The 26,961-nt window shown below is 52.4% G+C and overlaps 1 protein-coding gene across 1 annotated transcript in view; it reads left to right on the forward strand.

Moving 5' to 3' along the window:
• The window catches only part of Bcr (BCR activator of RhoGEF and GTPase), a 125,803-nt gene that overhangs the window by 72,752 nt on the left and 26,090 nt on the right, over nt 1-26,961 (forward strand). Inside the window, exons 5-14 of the mRNA XM_051153215.1 lie at nt 3,181-3,288; nt 8,210-8,270; nt 9,420-9,472; nt 11,879-12,019; nt 19,533-19,654; nt 20,540-20,708; nt 22,714-22,833; nt 23,590-23,665; nt 24,965-25,069; nt 25,726-25,800. Of these exons, the coding sequence (XP_051009172.1) occupies nt 3,181-3,288; nt 8,210-8,270; nt 9,420-9,472; nt 11,879-12,019; nt 19,533-19,654; nt 20,540-20,708; nt 22,714-22,833; nt 23,590-23,665; nt 24,965-25,069; nt 25,726-25,800 (1,030 nt within the window). The remainder of the gene's footprint in view (nt 1-3,180; nt 3,289-8,209; nt 8,271-9,419; nt 9,473-11,878; nt 12,020-19,532; nt 19,655-20,539; nt 20,709-22,713; nt 22,834-23,589; nt 23,666-24,964; nt 25,070-25,725; nt 25,801-26,961) is intronic.

Raw genomic sequence — 26,961 nt, forward strand, 5'->3', positions numbered from 1 at the left:
AAGGAGAGGGCCGCTGGCAGAACTGCCCAGCAGAGAGGGTACCCCATCGTAGAGGGTGGTCGGTGCTGGCCCTGGACTGTTTCTAAAGATGATTGATCCCAATTCCTAGATTACCCAGGCTTCTTACACACACACACACACACACACACACACACACACACACACACACACACACACACACACACACACACCACACACACACACACAGCCTGCCTGGAATATTCTCACTTGTGCAGGAAAAGAGTCCTTCAGGGTTAGTAGTCGGGTTATGGCCTCAACCATGGCTGGGTTGAGACAGATGAGTTGTCTGACAAAACTTTTCCTGGGGAGACGCAACACACACACACACACACACACACACACACACACACACACACCTACACACCTACTCACCCCATCTAGGGATCCCACAACAAACCAAAGTATGGTTACCACCAAAGTCCAACTTGGTGAACCAATGAGTTTTATTGGGGTTAGTTATAAGAGTATTGGGGAGGGGTTAAGCATGGGTGACAGCTCACAAAAACCGAGAATCTGGAATGCACTGCACAGTCTTCTGGCAGCTCGGGGAGTTGGAGAGTGGCCTTTTCAGGTGCCTCGTCTAAACCTCTTCCAGGGAGCTTGACTGGGTTCTGCTTCTTCTAGGCAGCTGGTCTTTGTAGCTTGGCTTGTCTGAGAGAGAGCCTCTGAGCTTTTACTGTTTACTTTGGCAGAAGGGCCCTAGCGATTCTGCTCAGTTTCAGGGACTTCCTGAAGCTATGTTGAGCTGTTTGCCTTCTTACTTCAGGAGCTTTGCTGCAGAATGGAATGTTTCAATCTTAAGAAAACTGTTAGGGAGCAGAAGCGCGGTGTCCCCAATCCAGGGTGTGGATTTCCTGTTGGCTCTGCTTCCCTGGGCCTCAGTCACATTGGAGCTAAGGCCAGGAGACAAATATAACACTCACTTGGTGCATATTTTCTCCTCTTAGGGTCCTTCTCTCACAGGCGCAGTGTAGGCAGCTGTATTTGGTTCGGTGTGCCCATTTTTGGAGTCCTTTCTACATTTCTCTTTGTGGTCCTGCTGTGTGTCAATAATTTTAAACCTTGCAGAAAAGACTCAACAGAAGCCTTCAGAGAAGTGCAGAATCCGGCTGTTGTTGAGAGGCCACACCCAGCACTTTCCCTAGAATAGTATTCTGAAAGCACTCAGGAGCCTTTTCCTTGGCCAGAGTGCTCTGAAACTTACGAACACTGGGACTTTAGTTTTGAGGCGTGCCCTTCCTCTGTCCTCCCGTGTGAGGCGCTGCAGGGGAAATTTGATCCCCAGGCAGTCTGCTGAGCACTTCACTTGTTTCAACCTGGGCTGAGTGCTGGGGGACTCCCCAGGACAGACAGATGCGGTCCTACATGCTGCCATCTGTGACTGCCCCAAGGCTAGCCCAGCATCACCTCGTGAGTCCTGACCCAAGGAGTTCTGTATACCTACTCCAGGACCCTGGACTCCTGGGTTATTCCAGTGGTCCAGAAGGCATTTTCCTGAGGTTCGCTTTCGGTGCATGGAGTTGAAATTCTCTCCCCTAGCCCCTCTCTCTGATTTCAGGATCCAGTCCTGTCTGGTGTTATGTGTGTTTCACTACAATGTCTCTTTAGGCTCCTTCTGTCTGCATTGACTCCCTGAACTGACATTTTTCTGAAGGATACAGGCTGCTTTGAGTTTGTCAGATGTTTCCCTGGGACTCTCTGGAAAAGAATGGCCTCAGTTGGAATGTGTGCCCTTCACAGGGCGTCCTCTCCAGACACTGGCAATCTCCGTTTGTGCCATTATTATTCAGCTCCAGTTTTTGGTTACCAAAAATGTAGAAATTTGTTTTTCAGAATTCCTCATGCCTGAAAGAAGTAAGCCCCCCCCCCCCCCTCAGGCAATAGGAAAGAAAAGGAAAAGCCGTGAAAGTGGTCCTCTGCTGAAACACTCCAGACTCTGTATAGCCATTTTCTCTCCCGAGAGGCTATGATGATCCTCTGGCAGCTGGGAGGCCCTCACTCAGTGGCCTGCTAAGGGGTTGGGGGTGGAGCGGTGTTCCGGGTCTTACAGCTGTTCAGTGAAGGACAGCCTAGAATTCAAGGATGCTACAGTTTCTCTGGGGTGGTTAGCCGTTTAGGTGAGCGGGGCGCCTCCCAGCCCTTCCTTTCTTCAGATACCCCATGCCTTCTGTGCAACCCGATGGGAGCACAGCCAGACCAAGCGCGAGCTATCTGAGGGCACCTGGTTTTTATCTAGCATGTGGGATTGTCATCCCTGGAAATAGGAAAGCCCATATAAATGCAAATGCCCGTGGAAATGAAATGCATGCTTAACACAGAAAATTCCCAAAAACAGCAAGTGCACCAGGCTTCTAGCTCCCAGGCAGCCACTGTGAGAGGCTCAGACCTAGCCAGCATGTCTGCCCTGTGTCCGCATTGCTGTTCCATGTGAAAACTAGGGTTTTTTTTTTTTCCTCAATGCCCCAAAATGATGTGAGACCCAGAGATGATTGTGGGGGTGTCACACACCCCTCCCATCTACCAATGGAAGTTGTGGCTTAGTTGAGTCTGTATCTCAGCAGGAGCTCAGTGAGAGAACCAGCTAGTAATGTCTTTAACTGAATAAAGAACAAGCAAAATGCCTCTCACCTTTCAGCTGGCAGGCCTTCCACCTGCCAGGTATATAAGAACCAGGTGCCCCCCCCTGCAGGAGACCTAGGAAGGGCAGCCAGACTACGTGTCCCTTACCTGCTTGGCAGGATCAGATGCGAACACTGCACCGTGGGTACCAGGGTCCATGGACCGTGGCCAGGGTGGCCTCCTCCATCTTACCTGCCTAGGAGCATTTATCTGGATTCTCACCTCAAGTTGAAGCTGCTGCTCACAGTACCCTTTATGCAAGTGGGGTGGGAGGAATAAGGAGCTCTAAAGGGAGCCATTACCTGTCCAGGGCCGTGACTCACATCTCAACATGTCATTCTAGGAGAAGGAATCGTGCTTGGTGTGTGGGAGGGAATAGCACGGAAGAGCCGAGGTTTCTGCCACCCGCACGCTGTCGCCTGTACCTGGGTTTTTTTTTCCCCCCCAGAGCTGTGCACAAGAACCCATGCCTCAGAAAGGTGGGGAGCAATTCCCATCATCCCACCTCTGTCTCACCCTCTTCCTCCTTCCTCTCTGCAGGCCAGCCAGCTGGGTGTGTACCGCGCCTTTGTGGATAACTATGGGGTGGCCATGGAAACTGCAGAGAAGTGCTGTCAGGCCAACACACAGTTCGCAGAAATATCTGAGGTAACGAGTGAGCGCCGTGCCAACCATGCCACGCAGGCCAGCGTACCGTACTGCCGCCTCCCACCGTCACCCTCCCACTGCCCCGATGGGTTGTAGGCTGGTTGTTGGGAGAACAAAGTGTAGCAGATTAAAGGCTGGGCGTGCACCCCAGCTCTGACTCAGAGTGTGTGCTGGGTCAGCTCCATCTCAGGGCACTGTTGGGATTCAAGAAGAACAGTCCTCACAGTGCTGTCACCCAGGGGCCAGGGCCTGATTCCAGAAGCTTACTGATGTCTTAATGTGTTTTATATTGCCAATATGAACTGTTCAGGACTATGCACTTCATAAAGAATGGAAAATTGCCGGGCGTGGTGGCGCGTGCCTTTAATCTCAGCACTCGGGGAGGCAGAGGTAGGCGGATCGCTGTGAGTTCGAGGCCAGCCTGATCTACAAAGTGAGTCCAGGACAGATAAGGCTAACACAGAGAAACCCTGTCTCGGGGAAAAAGAAAGAAAGGAAGGAAAAGAAAAGGAAAGAAAAAATTGACGGCATTGAGGTCCATCTGTTGAAGGTCTTGCTGTATCATACCGTGACAGGATGTCCCGTGTCAGGACAGAGCCAGCAGACTAACTCAGTTAAGGCCTACCCTCATGGCCTCATCTAATGCTAACCACCTCTCAAAGATCCCAACCTCAAATGCAGTGAGCATGTGCAGTAGGGGTTTCTGTTCCCACTGCACTGACTTTTGCAGGAAACACTCAACCATCAGGAGCCTTGTTCCCTGGGCACTCCCTTACCTTGTTTGTTGTTGTTATAATTCTACCCCTGTGTCCTATCGTGGGCGTCTTAGTCAGTCTTCTGTTGCCGTGAAGAGACACCACGGCCACGACAACTCTTACAAAGGAAAACATTTAACTGGGGCTGCCTTACGGTTCAGAGGTTCAGTCCGTTATCATCATGGCGGGAAGCATTGTGGCATGCAGGCAGACATGGCGCTGGAGAGGGAGCTGAGAGTTCTGCATCTGGATCCAGAGGCAGCAAGAGGAGAGCAAGAGACACTGGGCCTGGCTTGAGTATCTGAAACCTCAAAGCTGTGACATACTTCCTCCAACAAGGCCGTACCTACGAATAGTGCCACTCCCTATGGATAGCCTAAGGAGGCCATTTTTATTCAAGCCACCACGATGAGAGCCCTATATCTACTCTACACTCTTGTCACTAGAGGCTGCAAGGAAGCCATCTATCTGCTTTGTAGCTTTCCTGCCAACAGTCTCTGAGCAGCTGGTTGCTATGTCTGTAGACCTTCACTAGAGGAACGGTCCAGCCTGCACCACCCTGGGCCTGGGGGTTTGCTTGCTTCCCTATTTGCATTTAAATTTGATGAACCGAAACCTCAAACCATGGAGTGTTGTGAGCCTCTGGGCCTTAAAAGAGTCCCTGAGATACAGAGACCATGAATGAGACACTCGAGGCTGGCAGCCACGTCAGGATTAAAGCCCAGTGTCACCCCTGAGTCTCCTGGGTACTCTGCACAGGAGCTATTCTGTCCCCTATCATATCTCCGAAATGTCAGTGGCAGCTGTGTGACATTTTTCTCTGTTGGGGGCTTGTTGTCATTGTCACCTTTGTACAATTCTCACTCCTCAGATTTCTGACTGACTTCTATCAAACAAGGGCTCTGGGAGTCCAGAAAAGCAGTGTAAGAAAGGAAAGTGTAGGGCTGGAAGGTGACTTGGGGGTGAAAGCACTTAATATAAAAGAATGAGACCCTGAGTTTAAAACCGTAGCACCTTCATAAAGGCAAGACAAGGCCACGTGTGCCTGCAATCCTCGTGTGAGAAGGCAGAGGCAGGAGCTTGCTGGCCAGCCAGTCTAGCCAACTAAAAGGGGAAGCTTCGTGTTCTGAGAGAGACCCTGCCTCAAGGGAGTAAGGTGGTGGGCAGCAGAGGAAGGCAGTCAATACTCCTTGTCTGGCTTACACACACACACACGCACGCGGTGAGGTCAAGACCAGTTTCACATCAGCAGTAGCACTAGGGGAAATACACAGGCACGCACACACATGTGTATGCACAGGTGTACACAAGAAAAGAAATATAAATTAAAACACAGGGGATGAGTCGGGTTTCCCTTGCTGAGAGAAAACCTTTGGCTGTCATACCTGATCTGTGTTCCCGGGGCCATTTTATCATTTACCACATTGCTCTAGACCTCCCTGGCCTTGGCTCTAATAATCTCCCGTGGTAACAGGTTGTGCTGCATTACGCCGTTCCTCACAAGCCTGTGAAGTGCCTCACTCCTGGTCAGCCACACTTACCTCAAGTGTGCAGTCTGTTCTTCCCTTATCCCTTTTCATTAAATCAACTACTTCTGGCACCCTTATCAGCTTCCGTATTTGTGTAGAATCCCAAGAGACCCTGACAGATAAAAGACTGAACTCTTGAACAGCAGGCTATAGTTAAGTGGCCAAGTTTGAGTCCACTCCTGAAGGAGAAAGCTGTGGTGGGGTAACACCTGGGAGGGGGCGTCCAAGTGGCCTTCCTGACCCCTGCAGTGGGAATCTGAGCCAAGACTGGGATGCAGGGGGGATGCCAGTGGCTCTCTCCAGACCTTGGTCATCCTTGTAGCAAGCGAGTGACACCTGTGCCATGTGCCATCTATGCTTCACAACCGCCCCAGAGAAATGGGAGCTGCCTAAAGAGAACGAAGTGGAGTTCAAGGAAGAGGAAGCAGCAGGCTCTGTAGTTGTCGGGGGGGGGGGGGGGGGGCGGACGGACTGGGTCCAGGGGCTGTCAGTGCTCGTGCATGGAGCTCTTCATGAGGTCACGCACAAACACAGCACACGGCATGGTCTTTCGCTCTCTCCCAGGGCCAGCTGTGAGAGAGATGGGTGACGTGGTGCCCATCTGGCTTCTGTGGGATTCCAGCTCTCCACATGATAAGTGAGAGTTAGCTCAAAATGTCTTTTGTAAGCCGGGCGGTGGTGGCGCACGCCTGTAATCCCAGCACTCAGGAGGCAGAGGCAGGTGGGTTTCTGTGAGTCCAGGACAGTCAGGGCTACACAGAGAAACTCAGTCTCAAAACAAAACAAAACAAAGTCTTTTGTAGTCAGGCATATGGGGCCAACGTGTGATTGAATTCTCAAGTCTCCTTGAGGTAGAACACGTTATACCTTATAAACTGTCCAGGAAAATGTGAGGCTTGGGCCGCTCCCATGCACCCACGAGCTCAGTACTGTGCAGTTTCTTGTTTAGCTTTCATGCCTCCTCATACCCTTTGGGAACTGATGAGTAAGATAAAGGTAGGAACAGCCTCTCAAGGGCTGTTAACCTCTGGGGAAAGACACCCAAGTACACAGCAGGCTTTGGCCTTGTTGAGCTAAGAATACTTTCTTCCGGCCCCAAGACATTACTGAGATGGCAGGGAGGATTAGGAGGGCTGGTCCCAGAGGTCCCTCCCGGTCCTATGCCGGGTTTACGTTTATTCAGGAGTGTAACATCAGGATACTGGCAGCCGCCTCCCAGAGAGGCCTGCACACCACAGAGATGCTTCTCCGGCTTTCCTCCTCTGTCGCACAAGACACGGCTTTGATGTCATCCCATGAACAGTCCTTGATTTCAGTCTTTGTACCTCGTTTTGTTTCTTTGGGGGTTTGTTTTGTTTTGTTTTTGTGTGCACTTCATTTTGTAATAAGGCAGTTCATTGGCACGCTATAGCCAGTATGTTCTGTGCGTTTCCATCCACGAGACCCTCTAACGGTAAAGCATGATTTACTATCTCGTGATGCCCGCCCCTGCTACCCAAGGCTCCCCCCCACCAGAACCCCACCAGACCCCCACCCTCCCTCTCTGCCCTCCCCTGCACTGGCCATTACCACAGAGGAGTGAAGGCTGTTCTGAGTGGCCAGTACCTTGAATGCTGTTAAACCGCTCCCAGAGGCCCTCATCTGTGGATGGATGATTTTGTCCCCAAAGGAGCTTTTGGCAGGAGACCAGGGATGTTGCTTAGGGCATCCACATGGGGCAAACACCCAGGACAAGGGATTTCTGAGCCCTGAGTGCCTGAGGTGCTGAGCCTGAGGAACTTTGTCCTAAGGAGCCACCTAAGGCAGTGATTCTCAACCTTCCTAGTGCTGCACCCCCTTAATTCAGTTCCTTGTGGTACGGTGACCCCCCCACTCCAGCCAAAAAATCATTTTGTTGCTGCTTCATAACTGTCATTTTGATACTGTTATGAATCATAATGTAAAGATCTGTTTTCCAGTGGTCTTAGGCGACCCCTGTGAAAGGGTCATTCAGCCTCCAAAGGGGTCGCAACCCATAGGTTGAGAACCCTGGTCTGGGGGCATCCTCCATGCCCATCTTGTTCACAGGTCATTTGCTCAACTCATGTTTCCATTTGGTGTCTCAGAGTGCTCCCGGACTCTTGCTACACTTGGGGTTCTCTGTGGGGGGAGCCTAAGCTTCCTGTTCAGAGTGCTCCTTGACACTTGCTACACTTGGGGTTCTCTGTGGGGAGCAGGGAGCCTAAGCTTCCTGTTCAGAGTGCTCCCAGACTCTTGCTACACTTGGGGTTCTCTGTGGGGGCGGGGAGTCTAAGTTTCCTGTTCAGAGTGCTCCCTGGCACTTGCTACACTTGGGGTTCTCTGTGGTGGGAAGTCTAAGCTTCCTGTTCAGAGTGCTCCTTGACTCTTGCTACACTTGGGGTTATCTGTGGGGGGAGCCTAAGCTTCCTGTTCAGAGTGTTCCCTGGCACTTGCTACACTTGGGGTTCTCTGTGGGAGGAGCCTAAGCTTCCTGTTCAGAGTGCTCCCGAACTCTTGCTACACTTGGGGTTCTCGGGGGGGGGGCGGGAGGAACTGGGAGCCTAAGCTTCCTGTTCAGGCTGTGTCCAAGCTGCTGCTTCTGCCATTCTACCTGAGCACGTGCTCTTCTCTCCTCAGAACCTGAGAGCCAGAAGCAACAAGGATGGCAAGGACTCGACCACCAAGAATTCTCTGGAAAGTGAGTCCTCTCTGCAGAAGTTTCTATGTGCCTTTGTGGTGGGCGGCCGGTCACTTCCAATGGGGGGGTGGGGACATTGCTGCAAAGACAGACGCTACACCTCGTTGGGTCATGGCTTTCATCTTCCCTGTTCTAGACGTCGGGTAGCAAGAGGGAGGAGGAACAAAGATTTTGGTCATGGCATGTCAGAAAGGATGAGGTCAAGACAAGTTTGTCACTAACCATGACCATAGGAAAGCGTTGTAGGAGTTGTCAGGTGCCACCGGCTTCCAAGCTCGTTGTGCGACTCTGGGTAAAGGTGCTTGGTTCCAAGCCTGATGACCTGAGTTCGATCCTTGTGACCCACGTGGTACAAGGAGAGAGCCGATTCTCAAAAGTCACCCTCCAAATTCCACACACATACGCTTGTGCCTGCTGTCCACCGCACATGTGTATGTAGGCACACACAAAATCAGTTAATCTATGTCTTTAAAAATACAGTAAGAGGCCGGGCGGTGGTGGCACACACCTTTAATTATAGCACTCGGGGAGGCAGAGGCAGGCAGATTTCTGAGTTCAAGGCCAGCCTTGTCTACAGAGAAAGTCCAGGAAAGCCGAGGCTACACAGAGAAACCCTGTCTCGAAAAACAAAACTCTGTGTGTGTGTGTGTGTGTGTGTTTTGAGGGAGGAGAATGTGCATATCAGATCCCCTGAAACTGGAGTCACAGGTGGTTGTGAGCGTCCCAGTGTAGGTGTTGGGAACCAAACCCAGGTCCTTTGGAAGAGCAGCATTGCACTCTTAACTGCTGAGCTATCATCCCTCCAACCCCCTTAGAATACCTTTCAAGAATGCCATCCCAGCCGGGCAGGTGTGGTGGCGCACACCTTTAATTCCAGACCTCGGGAGGCAGAGGCAGGTGGATCGCTGTGAGATCGAGGCCAGCCTGGTCTACAAAGTGAGTCCAGGACAGTCAAGGCTACACAGAGAGACCCTGTCTCAGAAAACAAACAAAACAAAACAAAACAAAAAAAGAATGTCATTCCATTGTCTCCACCTGCCCTGAAGGGAGGATTGTATCTTCTCTTCTTGTGTAGGCATTAGTCTACTTTGTGCAGCATTTTGTTTTCTCCAAGTGCGATCATATCTCCCCCTCTCTGTCTCTCCACAGCTCTGCTCTACAAACCTGTGGACCGGGTGACAAGGAGCACGCTAGTCCTTCACGTGAGTCCCATTGGAGAGAGCACTGCCTGGGTCCTCCTCTTCCTAGGGAAAGGGAACTAGGGGTGAGGGAAGGTCTAGGGAGGGCGCATTCAGTTGGCTCTCCTGTCTCGAGGTTAATGTTGGTCTTGTGCCCGCCTCTCCGCTATACCCAGCTGAGGTTAATGTTGGTCTTGTGCCCACCTCTCTGCTATACCCAGCTGAGGTTAATGCTGGTCTTCTGCCCGCCTCTCTGCTATACCCAGCTGAGGTTAATGCTGGTCTTCTGCCCGCCTCTCTGCTATACCCAGCTGAGGTTAATGCTGGTCTTCTGCCCGCCTCTCTGCTATACCCAGCTGAGGTTAATGCTGGTCTTGTGCCCGCCTCTCCGCTATACCCAGCTGAGGTTAATGCTGGTCTTCTGCCCGCCTCTCTGCTATACCCAGCTGAGGTTAATGCTGGTCTTCTGCCCGCCTCTCCGCTATACCCAGCTGTTCCATCGCCACACCCTTTTATTGCGAATGCAGATCCCCCTGGAGGTTGCTGGGGGAGAGAGGCAGTATCTCCAGGTGCCTCCACAGGGACAGACAGGGAGGCATTGTCCTGTCCCACATGGCCAGGGGTCTGTAAGTGGGAGCATTGCATGTCAGTGAAGTACGTGAGGTGAGGTTTGGTGGAAAACAGGCAGGGTTGGGGTGGTAAGCTGGTGTTGCCTCCCAGCCTTGCTGGGTAAGGTGTAACTTCTCGCTCCCTGGGGTTTTCTATACTGAGACACAAAATCAAAAAATAGAAACAACGGCCAGTCTTGCTGTCCAGGAAAACCTTGCGCTTACAAACTCCAGGTAGATTTTTTTTTAATGTACAGCCAATTCATGAGAACTCGTGGTGTTTCCTTTTCTTGTCCCCTCCCACTAATGAGTTCCCACTACAGGGCTTGTGTATGAGCCAACGTGGGTGAACATCTTCTTTTTTAATGACTCAGAAAGTGTCACAATGTAAGTGTTCATGCCACTTTTTCCCTGTTAATAACATATATGGAGATTATTGTTTCATTTTGGCCCAGGCAGCTTTGCCTTGGTTTTTGGGGTTTTTTTTAAAACTGTATAGTATTCCATTGTGCAGCAGGGTTTCATTCTGTAGCCTAAGCTGACCTTGAACTCATGTCTTCTCTGCCTCAGACTCTGAAGTTCTGGGCTTACAGACACATGCTGCCAAACTCAGCTTTATTGTTCATAATCATGCTCTGCTTGAGTCTCTGGGCGGGGCTGGAGAGAGGGCTCAGCAGTTACAAATGTGCACTGCTCTTCCAGAGGGCCGTAAGTTTGATTCTCAGTACCCACGTTGGATGACTCGCCATCACCTGTAACTCCAGTTCCAGAGGAATCTGGAACCTCTGAGTTCTGTGGGCAGGAGCCATCGGGGTGACAGTTCTTGAAGCAGCCAGTCACAGCCACAGTCAAGAGCAGAGACAGGGTGAATGCGAGCATGATGTGAACAGCAGGCTCTCCCCCACGGTTACATAGTTCATAAGCCCTGACTAGGGAATGGCGCCGTCCACGGTGGACAGATCTTCCCATATAAACAAGATAATTCCCCCATGGTATGCCTACAAGCTGTCTTGGTCTAGGCAACTCCTCATGAAGCCTTTCTTTCTTGACGATCCTAAGATTCTGAAATAGTGGCATAGTTCAGAGGCTCTGGCCAGGTAGCCCATCCCTTTGACTCTCTGAGATACTGCCATCTGCCTGTGGCTGCGACTGGTCCAGACATCAGGCATGCATGTCTTGGCAGAGAAAACAGAGCTACCTAGGGATGGTGGGAGGACAGATGGTCCTACACATCTCTCCGGGGGTCTCTTTGTAAGGAGTAGAAGGGGCTTTGTTTCTCTGAATGAGGGAGCTGCTCACCATGGGCCAGGAACAAAATTGCCCTTGTGGTGTACAAATTATTGATATTTCTGTCTGGTTAGGAAGAAGGGCTGAGGGTGTCATCTGAAGGAAGGTGAGCCTGGAGGAACCAGGGCTTTCTCCTAACCTTATATAGGCCAGGAATTCTGGGCTGTAGTCTGTTCTGCCCTGAAGGATGCCATCACCAACGTCCAGAGACATTTGGTCATCGAGGGTGAGGATAAGAGGATGCTATGAGCATCTCGTGTACGCACAGGCCTGCAGTGGTGCTAAATGCCCTGTGCTGCACACAACCATCCTTTTCATTCCACTGTAGCAAAGCATTTGTTTATCCCCAAATGTTAATACCAGGGGCCAGAAACTCCTCCTTATTGGCTATGCCATTGGGACCAGGGCCTCCTCCTGGGGTGGTGTTCCTTCCCCTAAGAGCTTTGAGAGCAATGGGCTTGCAGCTCTGAGTTGCACTCAGTGTGACTGTGCCAGTCCTACTCTGACTAACTCTGCTCTTCCCATCCCGGGGCAGGACTTGCTAAAGCACACTCCATCCAGCCATCCCGACCATTCCCTGCTGCAGGACGCCCTCCGCATCTCACAGAACTTCCTGTCCAGCATCAACGAGGAGATCACGCCCCGCCGGCAGTCCATGACAGTGAAAAAGGGAGAGGTGAGCTTGGCTGGGGGAGCTGGGATGGGGATGCAGGGCCACGTCAATCTCGGTTGGCGCGGGGGGGGGGGGGGGGGAGGAGAGCGCGCACACGAGCACGCCACTCGTGGTTCTTTAGCAGGTGGCTAAGAGCAGCACAGGACATGTGTTGTCCCTGGGGAATTCATGACCCTGTAAGGTACAGCATAATCTTATGCATGCAAGGCATCGGGATCAAGTCGGAAAGGTGGGCCTGTACTGCCATGGCCACATCAGCCTCTGTCACTGTCCCACGTTCAGCCATCTCTTTGTTTTTCTGTCTCTGTCGCGTTATGCCTGGGACGTATCTCCCTGGGTTCCTCAAACTCCACCAGCTCAGGTCCCCACGTGAAGCAACAGTGAGCAGGAGGATATAGCATTTTTGTCTGCCTAGAACCTGCCGCTTCCTCCTGGCACTCTCTTCTTGGAAACCTGTGGCCACTAGATGTAAGGGTTTGAAGAGAAGGGCCATAGTTTGGTGCTCCGAGTCTACCTGAAGAAGTTGATGTCTTCAGCTCAGAAACTTCATTCCCCTCTTTTTCCCTGGGGCATCCACTGACGGTGGTTCCCTCCACCCCCTCTTCCCCTCTCCCCCCTCCCACCCCGCCAACCCCCCACCCCCACCCCGTGCTCTGAAGGAGAAGGCCAGCTCGTTGCTGGACGTGTACCTTTTCAGTTGGGTGGTACCTGGTGAGTTCAGTAGAGGTGTGGGGCCAGGAGCTGGAATCTAACATGAGCATGCTCAGATGAGCACCTGAGCATCGTTTGAGGCGTGGTGGTAAAGGGATGGGAACGGCTGCCCCATAGTGTCTGGGGTCCTGTGCATGGACTGGAGCTATCAGGCTTAGGCAGGGCTTGGAAAGGTCACGCCACCTACCACAGTTGCCTCTGAGAACACTTCTTCCTCTTCTGGCTCAGGTGCCAGGTGCGGTGACTTTTCTCTCGACCTTCAGGGTAGCGGTAGGCAGGCCGCTCTTGGCTCTTGTCCTCCGTGCGCTTCTCTGGGAATTGCTGCTCAGCGTGTTGAACTGAAAGTACGTACTTAAGCCATGGTCTAATTGGGCTTAATTATGAATGAGGTGCCTGGTCACGTTTCTCTCTGTGGACTTCACCCAGGAGGAGCTGGGGACCGGGAGGGAGCTGTCCTCCAGTTCCATCCACCAGACCCATCTAGACTCTGAAGAAAGCTAACTCAGGCTCCATTCCAGTATCCTGAGGGCTGCCCTGAGCTTCCAGTACTCATGGCTTCTCCTTTCTAGACCCTTCAGTCTCTACAGTAGGATAGGCCACAGCTTACCTCCCGGGGCCTCAAAGTAGTCTGACTAATGGAAAATGCAGTAAATGACAGATCTCTGGCTATGTGTGTCGGCTCCTCGGTTACCATGAAGCCCATTGAAGGCAGAAGTAGGTTTCTAGCTTTACTAGGTGGCAACCCCTGGGGAAAAGTGTTGAGGGAAGCAATTTCCCACCAGGTTGTTCAATATCCAGCACCCACAGGACCGGGAAGCAGGTCTCATCTGGAGCGACATTGGGCCTTGTGCCTGGTCCTCACTCAAGGCCACCAGATAAGAGCAAAGCCTCTGGGTTCCCCGTCAGCAGGCCACGGTATCTGCCTGGGTGTCGGGTCTGTGTCTGCCAAGATCTCATGTATCATTTAGATGCCTGCTGAAGTCACCCATCCCACGTGGTCCTTTTTCTCTCTTTTGCCAACTGTCCGTTTTTGAGAGCTTGACTCAAGAAGCAAATGGCTTGGACCCCTTTTCCCTTGGCCCTTAATATGGGACCAAGTCCGGGTTAGAGAGATGGCTCAGAGGTTCAGAGTACTGTCTGTTTTTCTAAAGGTCCTGAGTTCAATTCCCAGCAACCACAGGGTGGTTCACAACCATCTATAGTGAGATCTGGTGCCCTCTTCTGGCATGCACGCACACACATGCTGTATAAATAATAAACAAATCTTAAAAAATAAAAAGCAAAAAATAAATAATAAGTAAATAGTAAAAAAAAAAAATATGGGACCAAGTCTACTCCTGTATTCCTGCCTACTGCTTAGGGTCCCATAAAAGAAATACTCAGAGCATTTAAATCAGCTCACTTGGGGACTGAGGAAAATGAGATGTCACCTGGTAGCGGCTAAACCCTTGTACCTACATCAGTCCACAGGTCTCAGGTGTTAGGGCAGGGTGTTTTATGAAAGCTGGAGCCTCAACCTGCAGAGCAGTCAGTCGGTGCTACCTTAGCTGCTATAGGGGAGAGCGGACTACTCCTATAGGCTCTGAAATTTTGCTGACCCACATCCCTTTATCCAGCACCACCCCCAGTGCCTCAGGGCTGACTAAGCCGAGATAACAGACAAGTGGTATACCTGTGTGTCCCTGATCCCCAGACATGTTGGATCCTCAGCATCCTCCTTGGTATCCTTCCAACGACACAGCACTTGATGCTGGTGCCAGAAGGGCAACCTTCCAACCCCACGTTGACCCTCCCCCAGTGCTTGCCTGTGACATGAGCATCCATGCTCCCTGAGGACAGCGACCTCTGTGAAATTGAAAGGGTTGTGTGACCTCGTACAGATAGTATGAAACAGAAGTGGGGACCTGGAGATGCCTTCTGTGTTGAAGACGGTGGCAGGCACCCTTCATGTCACCAACCAGGGAACAAACCTATACGCCTCCCAGCGGGGTGAATCCAGACATTGTGGAGAGATGCCCCCGATGTGAGCCCTGGGCAGCACCTAGTTTGTAGTTTCCTATGATCTCTTCATTGCTTTTCAGCCAAGTCTCCTAGCTCCAGAGCTGCCCCTTTTTTGGAAGTGTCTAGGCAGCGTTAGAGGTGGTTTCCAAACTGAACGTTGGCCAGCAGCTACCCTGGCGGGCCAGAATCCTCATCCCAACATACCAGGAACCACGTGGAGCAGGAGCTGCCCAGGGTGGGGAGTAGGGGCACACCCCCACTCTCAGCTTCTGCAAGAAAGGATCTCTCAGACTTGTTTTCCTTCCAGGCCTGAGTCCTGTGTGCTGGTGGGTGGGTGCACACTGGTTTAGCTGAGTCAGCTTCACAGTTAGATAGCTGGGTCCCCGCTGCTGGGTAATTCCCTCCGAGCAGTTGTTGCCTGTCTGCTACGAGCTTTACACCGCGTGCTGCTAGGGCTTGCTAGGGTGCCTGTGAGGGTATGGGATGATGCCCGTTCTCTGCCTGGGATCCTAGAGGCCCCTTGCAGAGGAAGGCGGGCAGTGGGTTCTGAAGGTGCCAGAAGAAGGAATGGCGCCAGAGGGAAAAGTGCCAGTGAAGGCTGAGGCCTGGAGGCAACGGAGTGCAGGTGGAGGAGAACACGAGGCTTTCCTGCTGATGGTTAAAAAGAGTTGGGAGCTAAGGTAGAGAGAGGACTTGGACCATCGTGTTTGAAACCTGGACTCCGTTCGAATACACACACACACACACACACACACACACACAGAGTTGTTGAATAACTACTGCTGGGGAAAGTCAAACCCATCTGCAGGAGGTATTAAGGAGAGGGCGGTGAGCAGAGGTGACACAGCCCCAGCAGAGGGCTCAGAACTCTTAAGTGTAGTGCAGTGTAAGAATACACAAGAGCCCTGGATTCAGTCCTCAGCACCCACAACAGCCTCAGCAAGTGGTACCCAATAGCCCATGGGAGGCCCCATGGCTATATCATTTCATTTAATCCTCAAAAATAAATAAATAAATGTGTGTGTGTGTGTATATATATATTTAAATAAAAGGCCGCCGAGCAGGTCTTTTTCCTCCCAGTTTCACTTTTTCTATCTGTGACACTGGCGTGGAACCCAGAGCCTTGTATGTGCTAGACAAGCATTTTGTCACTGAGTTATATAGTTCAGCCTGTGTCCCATTCACACGCTCCTCCCCGTTTGATTTGTAAAGGAACAGAGACAGAGAGGAAATAAACCAGCCTCATCAAGGAGAAAGAGGGTATATACATTAAGCCCATAGCGATGTGCTTCTAAATTTGGTCTTCCTAAAGGAGGCCCTGGATGGGCAGGTTCCCAGGTGATGCCAGGGGACAGGCTATGGATGTGGAGGGGATCCAGGGTGCCTGGTCATGTTGGCTACTTAAGAAAGCAGTGGTGTCTCTTCCAGGTGCTATTTCCCAGACAGTGGCTCCCTCCTCCCTCTCCTCTCCCCTCTCCCATCTCCCCCCCTCCCCCCAAAGCATACACACATACCTTCCTCCACTATTCTGCCTCACAACAGAGGGACACAGACAAATGATTAGGAACACCTGCCAGCACACAGGGACATGTACACATGTAGAAACCAGGACCCAAACACCAGCAGCCACACACAGGAAGATGCACACATCACATGACCAATCTCCATTTCCTCGTATTCACACTCTCGCCCTTTCAGCACGGCTCCTCTGAGTTACAGAATCTTTGGACCTGGGTCCAGCAAGGTCCTGAGCTATCTGTCCTTCCGCTCTGTCCTGGGGCAGGGGTGGGGTGTGAGAGGTTTACACTGGGTGAGACTTGGAGTCAACAGCTCTGGCCTGGCCTCATTTGATTTTTTAGCACACTGTCGGGGCTGTTAACAGAGGTTGGCTCTGCCTTGACCTTGCCTGGCTCCGCCTCAACCTTGCCTGTGTGCCTGGAGAATCAGGGCAGGCTGGACCAGAAGCCATTGCTGAGCCTATGTTATACTCTAGGCCTATAACAAGGCTGACCAGCACTCCTGAGTGAGGTGTCTCCTGACTAATGAACTCCCCATTAATGCCTTGTGAACTGGCCCAGCCAAACCTGACTGACCAGAGTCTACAGGGGAGCCAGGTTTCCAGGAAGGGTGTGGCAGAGGCCACAGAGGCGATTGGTGGTGACGGCTTCTTAGTTAAAGATCCAACCCACAAAGCCTTGGGGCTTTGTACAGTTACTGTTGGGTCTCCACTCACCACCTAACCTCACTGGTTCCTTATCACAAATTCCCCCCTGGAGTGAGTGTGTCTGCCCTGGACCTGTTTCTCTCCTTCCCTGTAGCTGTTTCCCAGGGTGGGGGTGGGGTGGGGTCTGGGCAGATAGGGGATGGAAGAAGTGAAACTGTTTTAGCCCCTTCCCCACACAGTAGAGCTTCTAGCTAGCCTCAGAGCCATCTTAACTCCAGAGCAGACCAAGCCAGCCTTGGAACTCAGTTCCTCCAGGCCTGGGACAGTCCTCATCCCATAGAACTAGACCTGCCCTCTCTCTTCCTTCCCCTTGTTGTCTTTTCACCCTCTGACCCCTTTGATTCTCTGACTCCAGACCTCCCTTCCTGGGTGAGCTGTTGTTAATGTTTGGGACCCCACCTGTTGTCCCAAAGGCTGGAATGGCCCTCCTCCCTGGCCACTGGGTGTTCCGTTTGGGTGGAACTGTCCCGTGCCCTGGAGCTCAGAATCCAGATCCCAGGCTGCTTCTCACTGGAAAAGCTCTGGTGTTCCAGGCAGTGACCAGTGACGTACACACTCCTGGAATAGCTCTCACTGACAAGGGAGGCCAGGTGGGTGGGGCTGGCTGGGAAGTGCTGAAAGGCTCCGTGACAAAGCCGGAGAGGGGTGTTAAATAACTGTTGAGAGAGCAAAAGTGCTCGCCCCGACTAAGCTAAATCTGCCTCTTGGAATCTCTTAATCCTGTATGAGATTGGGAAAGCATTCCGTGCCAGGTGAACGTTTGAACGTTACTAACCCACGGCTTTTAGGCCGAGCTCGGGGTGCCCTCTGCTGGTTATTTCGAAAAGTTCCGTTACCTTGTTACCTTGTTTAGAAAGAAGAGTGCCACCTTGTGGTCTGGGGACCTACTTCTGTGTATCCCTACCACAGGCCTAGAAATCTGGAGCCCAGTCTCTAGACTCTGCCCTCCAGCCCCCCACCGACATTTCTTCAGATGTTCACACTATTGGGCTGGGGAGATGACTCAGCTGTTAAAGGCTAGGCTCCCCAAAGGCAAATGAATACACACGGTTTCTTGAATCTTGTGGCTGCTGTCACCCAGAAAGCCTTCTGCCCTGCGGAGGTACTATGTGTGAGAATGAGGGAGTCATGGTCTTAGCATGTTGATGGCCTTCCTATCCTTCCCCATATGGATACCAATCTATTAAAAAAAAAAAACCACTTGACCGTCTAGTGCAAGCAGTCAGGTGGCCATTGTGAGCCAAGCGGCCTGTGATGTTGACGTGTAGCCCTCCGTGACAGGGGATGTCATAGGGCCTGTCCAGGCTGCACCAGATTCTGACTTCTACAGAGTGCGGAAGTAAGAGTTTATGGAGATGGAAACTGCAGTCACAGGGGAATGAGGCACTGTACAGCTCCCAGTCCACTGTGATGGGGGTAGGGAGCACTCCTGCTCCTCAGCAGGAGCGGGAGCTGCGCCTCAGGCTTGGCTAGACACCTTGTTGTGTCCCTCTGACCTACAGATCCTTCCCAGGCAGCTTGGAGAGCAGTCACCCTCTGGAAAGCCCTCTTGAAGCCAGGTCTCTCCCCTGCGCACACATACAACCCCCTGGCTTGTGAAGTCCCAAGACCAATGAATACACCTCTTGATTGCGCTGCTGCCTTGGGATGGCCTTGCTGGGGCCCTTTTCTTATTTTTGAACTCGGCGCAGGTGTGGCTCACAGCAGTGCCTCATCCTGTCTCTGTCCTCGGCGTGGCACATCACCTAAAACCGACATGAGGTGTCTGGCATCGTCTGAATAAATTAATGACTTGCCTCCTCACTGTGCCTGCCCAGCAACTTCTTGCACTGTACAAGTGAGGCGGCTTGTCCCTTGTCCCCGAGCTCCTTGACTCTCAGATGGACTGCTGAGGTACAGGAGGCTCTGAGACCTGCCGAGAGGCTATCTTCATATTCTTTTTCTTGTTCTAGGCCCTGCCCGCCTATCACCCAGGTCACATACATCCTGTGCTGCCACCTGTTCTCTTTGTTGGCTTTGTGGCTTTGTTCTTAGGCAACAGGTGTCTAGAGAGAGGTCGGAGCTGGGGTCCAGACATAGGCCCACGGCTCCTTGAAGCCTTCAGCATCAGACCCAGCCCGCGTCCCCCAGCACTGCCTCATTCCAAACAACTACTGGGCCCATCCTCTCCCTACTGAAGGGCTGTCCAGTCAGTCCCCAGAGTACTGTGTGTGTGCCTGGGAACAGTCACTTGACCGGAGCATCGCTTCTATGTGGCTGACCTCAGGTTAAGACCTCAGAGGCACTGGCCACCCCGAACCGATGTCCCTTATTCTCTGGTGTTCTTCTGTGACCCAGGCATCTAGGAGGAACCCAAATAATTGGCTGAACCTAAGAGACGCCTGCAGCCCCATCTGTTAGTGGGCAAATGAATGAATAGGACATTTTAGTAAGTAAATGGAGAGAGAGTGAAAATCCCCTAAGGGATAGAGGTTTCTAGAAGGTCTCCCTGTCCCTGCTGAGCCTAGAGGGTCCAGGGCCCCACCTCCCCACCACGTCCACCACCCTGACTTGCGCCCCCTGTCCACACTCTGCCCACAGCACCGGCAGCTGCTAAAGGACAGCTTTATGGTGGAGCTGGTGGAGGGGGCCCGCAAGCTGCGCCACATCTTCCTGTTCACCGACCTGCTCCTGTGCACCAAGCTGAAGAAGCAAAGCGGGGGGTGAGTGACGTTGCCCGTGCCCTCACCACAATGCTTTGGGAGGGTGGGTTTGTGACAGACATGAGTAATAGCATGGTAGACCCTACCACCACCACTCCTTACATTGTCTCCATCTGGATTTGATGGGAGGCTCCAAGTCAGGGTTGTCACTAACCACCTGGAGGTGTGAGGTCCCAGGGCCAGTGACTTGTCTCTGCCTCCTGTAATGAGGGGCAGACAGGGTTATGACTCCTGTGTTGTTGGAGGAAGGTCTGTCTCATCATAAACCATCTTAGAAGAGTCAATGTCTGGGGCTGCAGAGCTGGAGCCAGAGCTGTTCCCCTGTCAGCAGCCTGTCACTAGGTGGTATGTCTACTTTTGTCCTACTGAGCTGTGACACCAACTAAGTTTTACACATACCACCGTCACTGCCTCCACCAGTAAATTGCCCAGAATGCTCACTTGTGCACGCGCACACTCACACACCTCACTGCCACCACCAGCAATCTGCCTAGGATACACCAGGTTGGAATGGAGCCAGGACAGTCAAGCTAGACCAGACCAGAACACAGCAGGATCCCCTACACATTTCTACTGACCTTGTGCAAATGAACTTAATCCACTCAGAAGGGGGCCCCCCACTCCCTGCCTGTCAAGTGACGTGATAACAGGTGGATCGTAGCCTCTCAGACTCTATGGCTCTGAGCTTCAGTCCCGTCCTGTTCAAAACCGGGGCTGCCAGTGTCTGCTGTCAACCACAGCCTGACCTGTGACATGAAACGTGTGCCGAGTGTTAAGTCAGGTAAAGGGCGCAGCTGCGGACCTATGGCTCCCCATTCTCAAAGGCAGTGATATTAGCGAAGGGAAGTAACAGTCTGTTAATGGTCTCTCTCCTCTCCGCCCCAGCAAAACCCAGCAATATGACTGTAAATGGTACATTCCGCTCACGGACCTCAGCTTCCAGATGGTGGATGAATTGGAGGCGCTACCCAACATCCCTCTGGTGCCGGATGAGGAACTGGATGCCTTGAAAATCAAAATCTCCCAAATCAAGAGTGACATCCAACGAGAAAAGGTGTGGCCGTCTGGGAGAGCGCCAGGTTCCGTGTGGCCTGAGTGCTCAGCGGGCCCTCACAAACAGACCAAACAAGTGCTTTCTTGGCCATAGGCAGGCATCTGGCCCCACAGTTGGTCTCCAGGATCTGCTGGGGCCCCTGAGAGTTCTCAGCTTGTAGAGTACTTTGTATCTGGTCCGAGCTGGACTCTGGTTGTTTGAGAGCACCAAACTAAATTTGAGTTCTCATAACAAAGTCACTAGCAGCCTAGCCTCGATGGGAAGTGAGGTGTACTGGCGATGGTGTTCAGAGCGGCACTTGCCTGACTTGTGAACAGAGACCCTTGCATGGAAGGCTTGTTCCTGTGGCTCCTTTCTGACCCATGTCTAATTTCAGCCTGCCCTGCCCAAATGTCATCCTTCCCCTTCCCTTTCCTCCGCCCCATCCTTGCATCTGAGGACAACCTAGCCTAAGGTAGCCTCTGGGTATTCTCATGGAAGATGTAAAGTTAACACACTACCACAATAGGAAACAAGCAGGAAGATTATCCCTCACAGATCCTGAGCAAGGAAGGTACACAAGAGTGGGGGGACATCTTCCCACCACCCCCAGGTCACAGCAGGTAGAAATGAAAAGTCAGTCAGAGAAAGAGTGCATGCGTGGGGCAACTAATAGCATTCTCCTGCTTGTGTTTTCTTTGGTTGGTTGGTGGTTGGTTTGGTTTGTTTTGTTTTTTTGAGACAGGGTTTCTCTGTGTAGCCTTGACTGTCCTGGACTTGATTTGTAGACCAGGCTGGCCTCAAACTCACAGAGATCTGCCTGCCTCTGCCTCCCTGAGCACTGGGATTACAGGCGCTGGAAAGGCAGGGTTCCTGGACTCCGATGCAAGAGGGGGGCAGCCAGAGGAAAGGATATGGCCTTGTGCCGTGACACCTCTTAAATTCTTGTCTCTGGAGCTTTTGGAGTTCACCATGCTGGTGCTCAGGCAGCATCCATGCGGTGTTGTCAACAGAAAGGACACCCTTCATTGCTGAGAGGAGTCTAGGACGCGAGGCTGGAGAGGGCCGCCCATCTAGCTGCTTTGGAGTGCAGAGCCCCCGATTTTCTTCTGGAGAACTTTTGGAAGGCGTAAAGAGTGAGAGTGAGCCCCCAGAGTCTAGGGTTAGTCCAGGCGAAAGTGGGGGCCTGGCATTAGCCACAAACAGTTGTATCATCAGAAGAGCAGCTTCAGCTCAGGGACACGTCGCTGGACCCCCGGTGAAGTGGATGCAGTTGGACGGGGGCTGCTCTTCAGCCTATACGCCCCTTCCTAGATCTCCACCCTGCAAAGGTAGCATTCATAGGAGCATGCCGGAAAGCCCCGAAGCTTCAGCAAGGGGAGACCCAAGACCACAATGTTAGGTCAGAGTATCTCCAAGCAGAGCCAGTGCTGTGTCCTCAGGGCCATGAGGCCCTGCTGCCTGCTGATGGCTTTTTCCATCCCGTGTCATGCTGTTATTGTGGGAATCGGGGCACTAGCTTATAAAAGAGGCCACAGTCATCTTTTCAGGGTATAGTGGCTTCAGGAAGGTTCCACACAGCTCAGGACAGGGAGAGGATTTCTGATCAGATCATGGTGATGTTCATCGCTCTCCTCCCGACGCAACATCCCAGGGGCCTGTTAAATGTGGCCAAGACAGGAAGCAGGTAATAGGTCCCCTAGGTCCCAGTAGCCCTGAATACTGTCCAGGTCTTCAAAAGCTGAAGGCCTCCCCTCGCTTTTATGAGAAGGGCCTAATTCCTTCAAGAAGGGCTTCGTGAGCACATCCCTAGTTTGTGCTGAGGCTCAGCTCCAAGGAAAGGCTGCTCATATCCCCTGAAGACCGCCAGCAACGGCTGAGAAGGCCCTGTGCTATACTGAGAAGACAGATAGGATGTCTGTGTTCCCTGAGCCCGGGGTTAAGGGTGGAGAGCAGTGGGCCACACTGAGGGGGAGCAGGTGGCATTGGCTCCAGATAGAAAGGCGAGACTGTTCTCTCTCTGCAGAGAGCAAACAAGGGCAGCAAAGTCATGGAGAGGCTGAGGAAGAAGCTGTCAGAACAGGAATCGCTGCTGCTGTTAATGTCCCCAAGCATGGCCTTCCGGGTCCACAGCCGCAACGGCAAGGTGAGTGCCAGCCGCCAAGTCCAGACTCACCCAGCTGTCTGCTGTCTCCAGCCCAGGTGTGCCCTTCACAGCAGCAGCCAGCCTCCCCATCCCAAGAGAGATCAGGGCAGCGTGTCATGTGCAGGCACGCATGCCTCTGGTGGTGCTTTGGGCTGTAGTCTCCACGGCAGCTGACTCAGCTTCTACAGCTGGGAGGTGGCAAAGGCACCGGGGAGGGGACAGGGGAGGCATCATGAGGCTTTTGCTGACGTGACCTTGAGTGCAGGGTCATTGGCATTCTCTTCAGGTCTGGTACCTGGTACCAGGGCCTCTCCCTCGGTAGCATTATGTGTACTGTGAACACAGGGAGAGCAGTTGACAGACGACGTAGAGCCTTGTCCCTGTCTTGTCTTCTTATGGATTGGATGCAGACATTGGTGTGCCATCGGCCCTCACCTCAAAGAACTACCTCATAACTCCTCCAAGTCTTTAAGTCTCACCCCCTACCCCACCCCCACCCCATGCCAGAGTCATTCCCTGACCCAGGCATTTTAGGTAAGGCTTATGCTGGACATAAGCCCATACAGTGTTTGGGTACAACGGCCCAAAGTACAGTCAGTACAGGAGACTGTGCAACAAGCGGTCAGCTTGGCTGTGCGCACACCAGGACTCAGCCCAACTGGTGTGTGTCTCAGACTCTGCCCTCCGGGTTCTCCCAGTGTTGATTCGGCCGCAGTAGAGGTAACTGGGGTTTGCTCTTCTTTCCGCTCACCGTAGAGCTACACTTTCCTTATTTCCTCTGACTATGAGCGGGCCGAGTGGAGAGAGAGCATCCGGGAGCAACAGAAGAAATGTGAGTGGCCCCTGGACCCAGAGGACTTGGCCTTCAGCCTTCAGGGCCGGCCAGGTTCTCTGTAGACGGTTCTTGATGTTCTAGCTCTTTCCCCTCTGCTCTTCTTGTCGGGGGTGGGGGTGGGGGGCCTTTAGACCCTGGGGAAATGTCCTGCGGAGCCCCACCTACTCGGAACATCCCCCCCAGCCCCATTGTGCCAGCCCACCCATCCTGCTCTTCGATCTTCAGCTGAGATCTTTTCCTCTAGACCAACCCAAATTCCTCATCTTTGCTAGCTGTTCCTTACACCTGCGTACACACCTTCCGCCCTTCTCACCTGTCCCAGTCAGGCCTTTATGGCATAGTCCCCAGTCTCCTGGGTCCTCCCCTGGTCATCAACTACTACCCTGGGGCTCCATTGCCCTCCCCTTCAGGTGGTAATACAGGAGGAGCCTTTGGCTGGACCCACCTAAGAAGCCATACTGTGTTGGGTTCCTCCTAGCTCACCACAAGACAAGACGCTTAATCCTTACTGGAATAACACTTCCCTCTGTTGGTGGCATTTTCCTTCTCTGGGATTGCAAGCTACTGTCCTGGGCCAGGGTTGGGAGTAGAGTGGTAGCCTCACCCCAAGTTTTTGGGCTGCACTAGCCAAGAACTGTGCCCTCGGAGGCCTGTTTGTTCCATGGTGAGGGCCGGAGTTGAAGCTGGAGTTTGGGGTTCAGTTTCTGCAGATGCAGCCAGGGCCTCTGCAGCCATCCTGAGCGCCTGTCTCCAAGGCTCAGCATCATTTGTGCCTCCGCTGAGCTAAAACCACCTCTTCCTTTGAGTGCTTCTGTGGCCTAGGAGAGACCCAAGAGGCTCCTGCCAGGGCTTGTGGCCCAGAGATTCTTGGCTTAACATAGGGATGCAAACCATTTCAAGTATGGCAGCATCTGCGTCGCCAGTCAGACTTGTACCCAGGAGGGAAAGCCCTTTTCTTCACCTGACGGAGAGAGACACAAACCCACCTTAGCAGAGTAGAGGACAGAACTACACTGGGGTCTGGCTTGGGAGACCTACCAGTACCAGGGAGATGTGTCCAGGCTGTCCTGTCATGTTGAAAACCTGCCTTGTGGTGCTGTGCTTAGGTGGCAGGTCCGTGCTTAGGTGGCAGGTCTGTGCGTGTGATCATGAGTTTGTGAGCGGTATTGCTGATCCTCTGGGGGCCCTGCTAATCTCCCTGCAACCATGTGTTGGGGGGGGTGATGGGGGAGGGGGCGCACATGAGAGACCCAGCATGGCCTGACTTGTCTCTATACCTGCTCCGCCCCTACTCAGGTTTCAAAAGTTTCTCTCTGACATCTGTGGAGCTACAGATGCTGACCAACTCGTGTGTAAAACTTCAGACCGTTCACCACATTCCACTGACCATCAACAAAGAAGGTAGGGCGGGGCTGCCCGGCAGTGGGCTGGTCTGTTAGGAGCACCGTCTCTCCCCTTGCTGCTACGGCTGGGCAGTAGAAGAGACTGACCATGGCCTTTGTCCCTGGTTACAAGGCTTGTGACAGCCACTCAGTACAGTGGATGTGAACCCTGTCTAACACTTAAGAGTCGTGGCTAGTTTTGTTCATATGTGCCTATGGGCTCAGTTAACTCATGTGAGCATGTGTTTAAACATGCTGGCTCCATCCACGCCCACGTCACCCCGCTCCTTTCTTCGGAGCTTTGTTTTTTTCTGAGGTTTTGTGGGGTGGGGTGGGGTGGGGTGGAGTGTGTGGCCCAAGACAGGGTTTTTCTGTTACACAGAGCCCTGGCTGTCCCGGACTCTTTGTAGACCAGACTGGCCTCAAACTCACAGAGATACGCTTGCCTCTGCCTCCAGTGTGCTGGAGTTAAAGGCATGTGCCACCTCAGCCCAGCTCCCCCCAGCTCCGAGCTTTGTTTTAACCACTGTTTTTACCTATGTTTTGAGCCAGGCTAGACTGTAAGATTCCATGGTGGGCACACACTACCTTGCCGGGTGCTGGATCAAGTAGTCATCACCTTCCCCGTCCCATCCTGAGGAGGGCGGAAGGTTTACCTCTCTGTCTCTTACACAGATGATGAGTCTCCTGGGCTTTACGGCTTCCTGAACGTCATCATCCACTCAGCCACCGGTTTTAAGCAGAGTTCAAGTAAGTAGCTTCAGGAGGGAGGGGCTGGGGCCTGTGAGTAAACTTTAACTAAGGGAGGCCACTCAGAGGTCCACCAGGGGGTGCCATTCTTTGAGGGGCCAAGCTGGTTAAAGCCTGCTGGGTATGGGATTGCTTTCTCTGCTTTCCAACGCCCCCATATCCATCTCAGACCCTGCATGCAAATGAGCTGCCACCTGCCTACAGGTCTTTTCATTATTGGGTCTGGAATTTGAGCTCAAAGCCTGACAGCTGCAAGATGCCAGGGAAGCCCAGGTTCCAGTGCAGAGGACTGTTGGCAGTGTTCGCTCATTAGATGTGGCTGTTCTGTAGGGCTGGACAGATCACGCGCCTTTCTCTTTCAGCTAGCTGTTCTAGCCTAGCTCTTCTCCCTAGTCAGACCCACGGTACAAGAGTGAAGGGCAAGTACAGTTTTTTCACCCTTTCCACAGTCGCTGCACAACAAGAGCCTCAGCAAGTTCTGGAATGGCTCTGATAAGGGACTTGTGTCTAGGGTATACAGGGAACTCTTAAAACCAAGCACTAGGAAAATGCAGTTAATTTTTGTTCATTTGTTTTTTTGTTGTTGTTGTTTTTGTTTGTTTGTTTGTTGTTGTTGTTGTTGTTATTAATGAGTAGTGGGTTGGTGAGATGGTTCAGTGGCTAGAAAAGCTGCCTATACAAGCCTGGCCATCTGAGTTCAATCCCTGGGACCCACAATGAAAGGAGAGGAACTGCTCTAGGAGTTGCCTTCTGGCCTCATACGTGCACTGTGAGCTCACACAGGCGCCAGCGCACATAGATCACACACATACACAACACACACGCGCGCACACACACACACACACACACACACTGATAATGATGATGATGATATAATCTTTTGTACTGTGGAAAGGAGTTGGGCACAGCGTCTCCTATAATCCCAGGGCAGAGGACAAGTTGGAGGAGTCCCGTGTGCTTCCCAGGGATTGAACTCATGTTTTCAGCATTGGTGACAAGCCCCTCTTACCTGCTAAACCGTCCTTCAGCCCCTGTGTTCGTTTCTTTTCTTACCTCTGTGACAAATGCTACAAAAAACAATTTTTACAAAAAGCTAGGAGGTACTACAAAAATGCAACAGCTACTTAAGGAAAGTTTTGTTGTGACTTACAGTTACGGGGC

This window comes from Acomys russatus, chromosome 11 (assembly GCF_903995435.1).
Source record: "Acomys russatus chromosome 11, mAcoRus1.1, whole genome shotgun sequence".
NCBI lineage: Eukaryota > Metazoa > Chordata > Mammalia > Rodentia > Muridae > Acomys > Acomys russatus.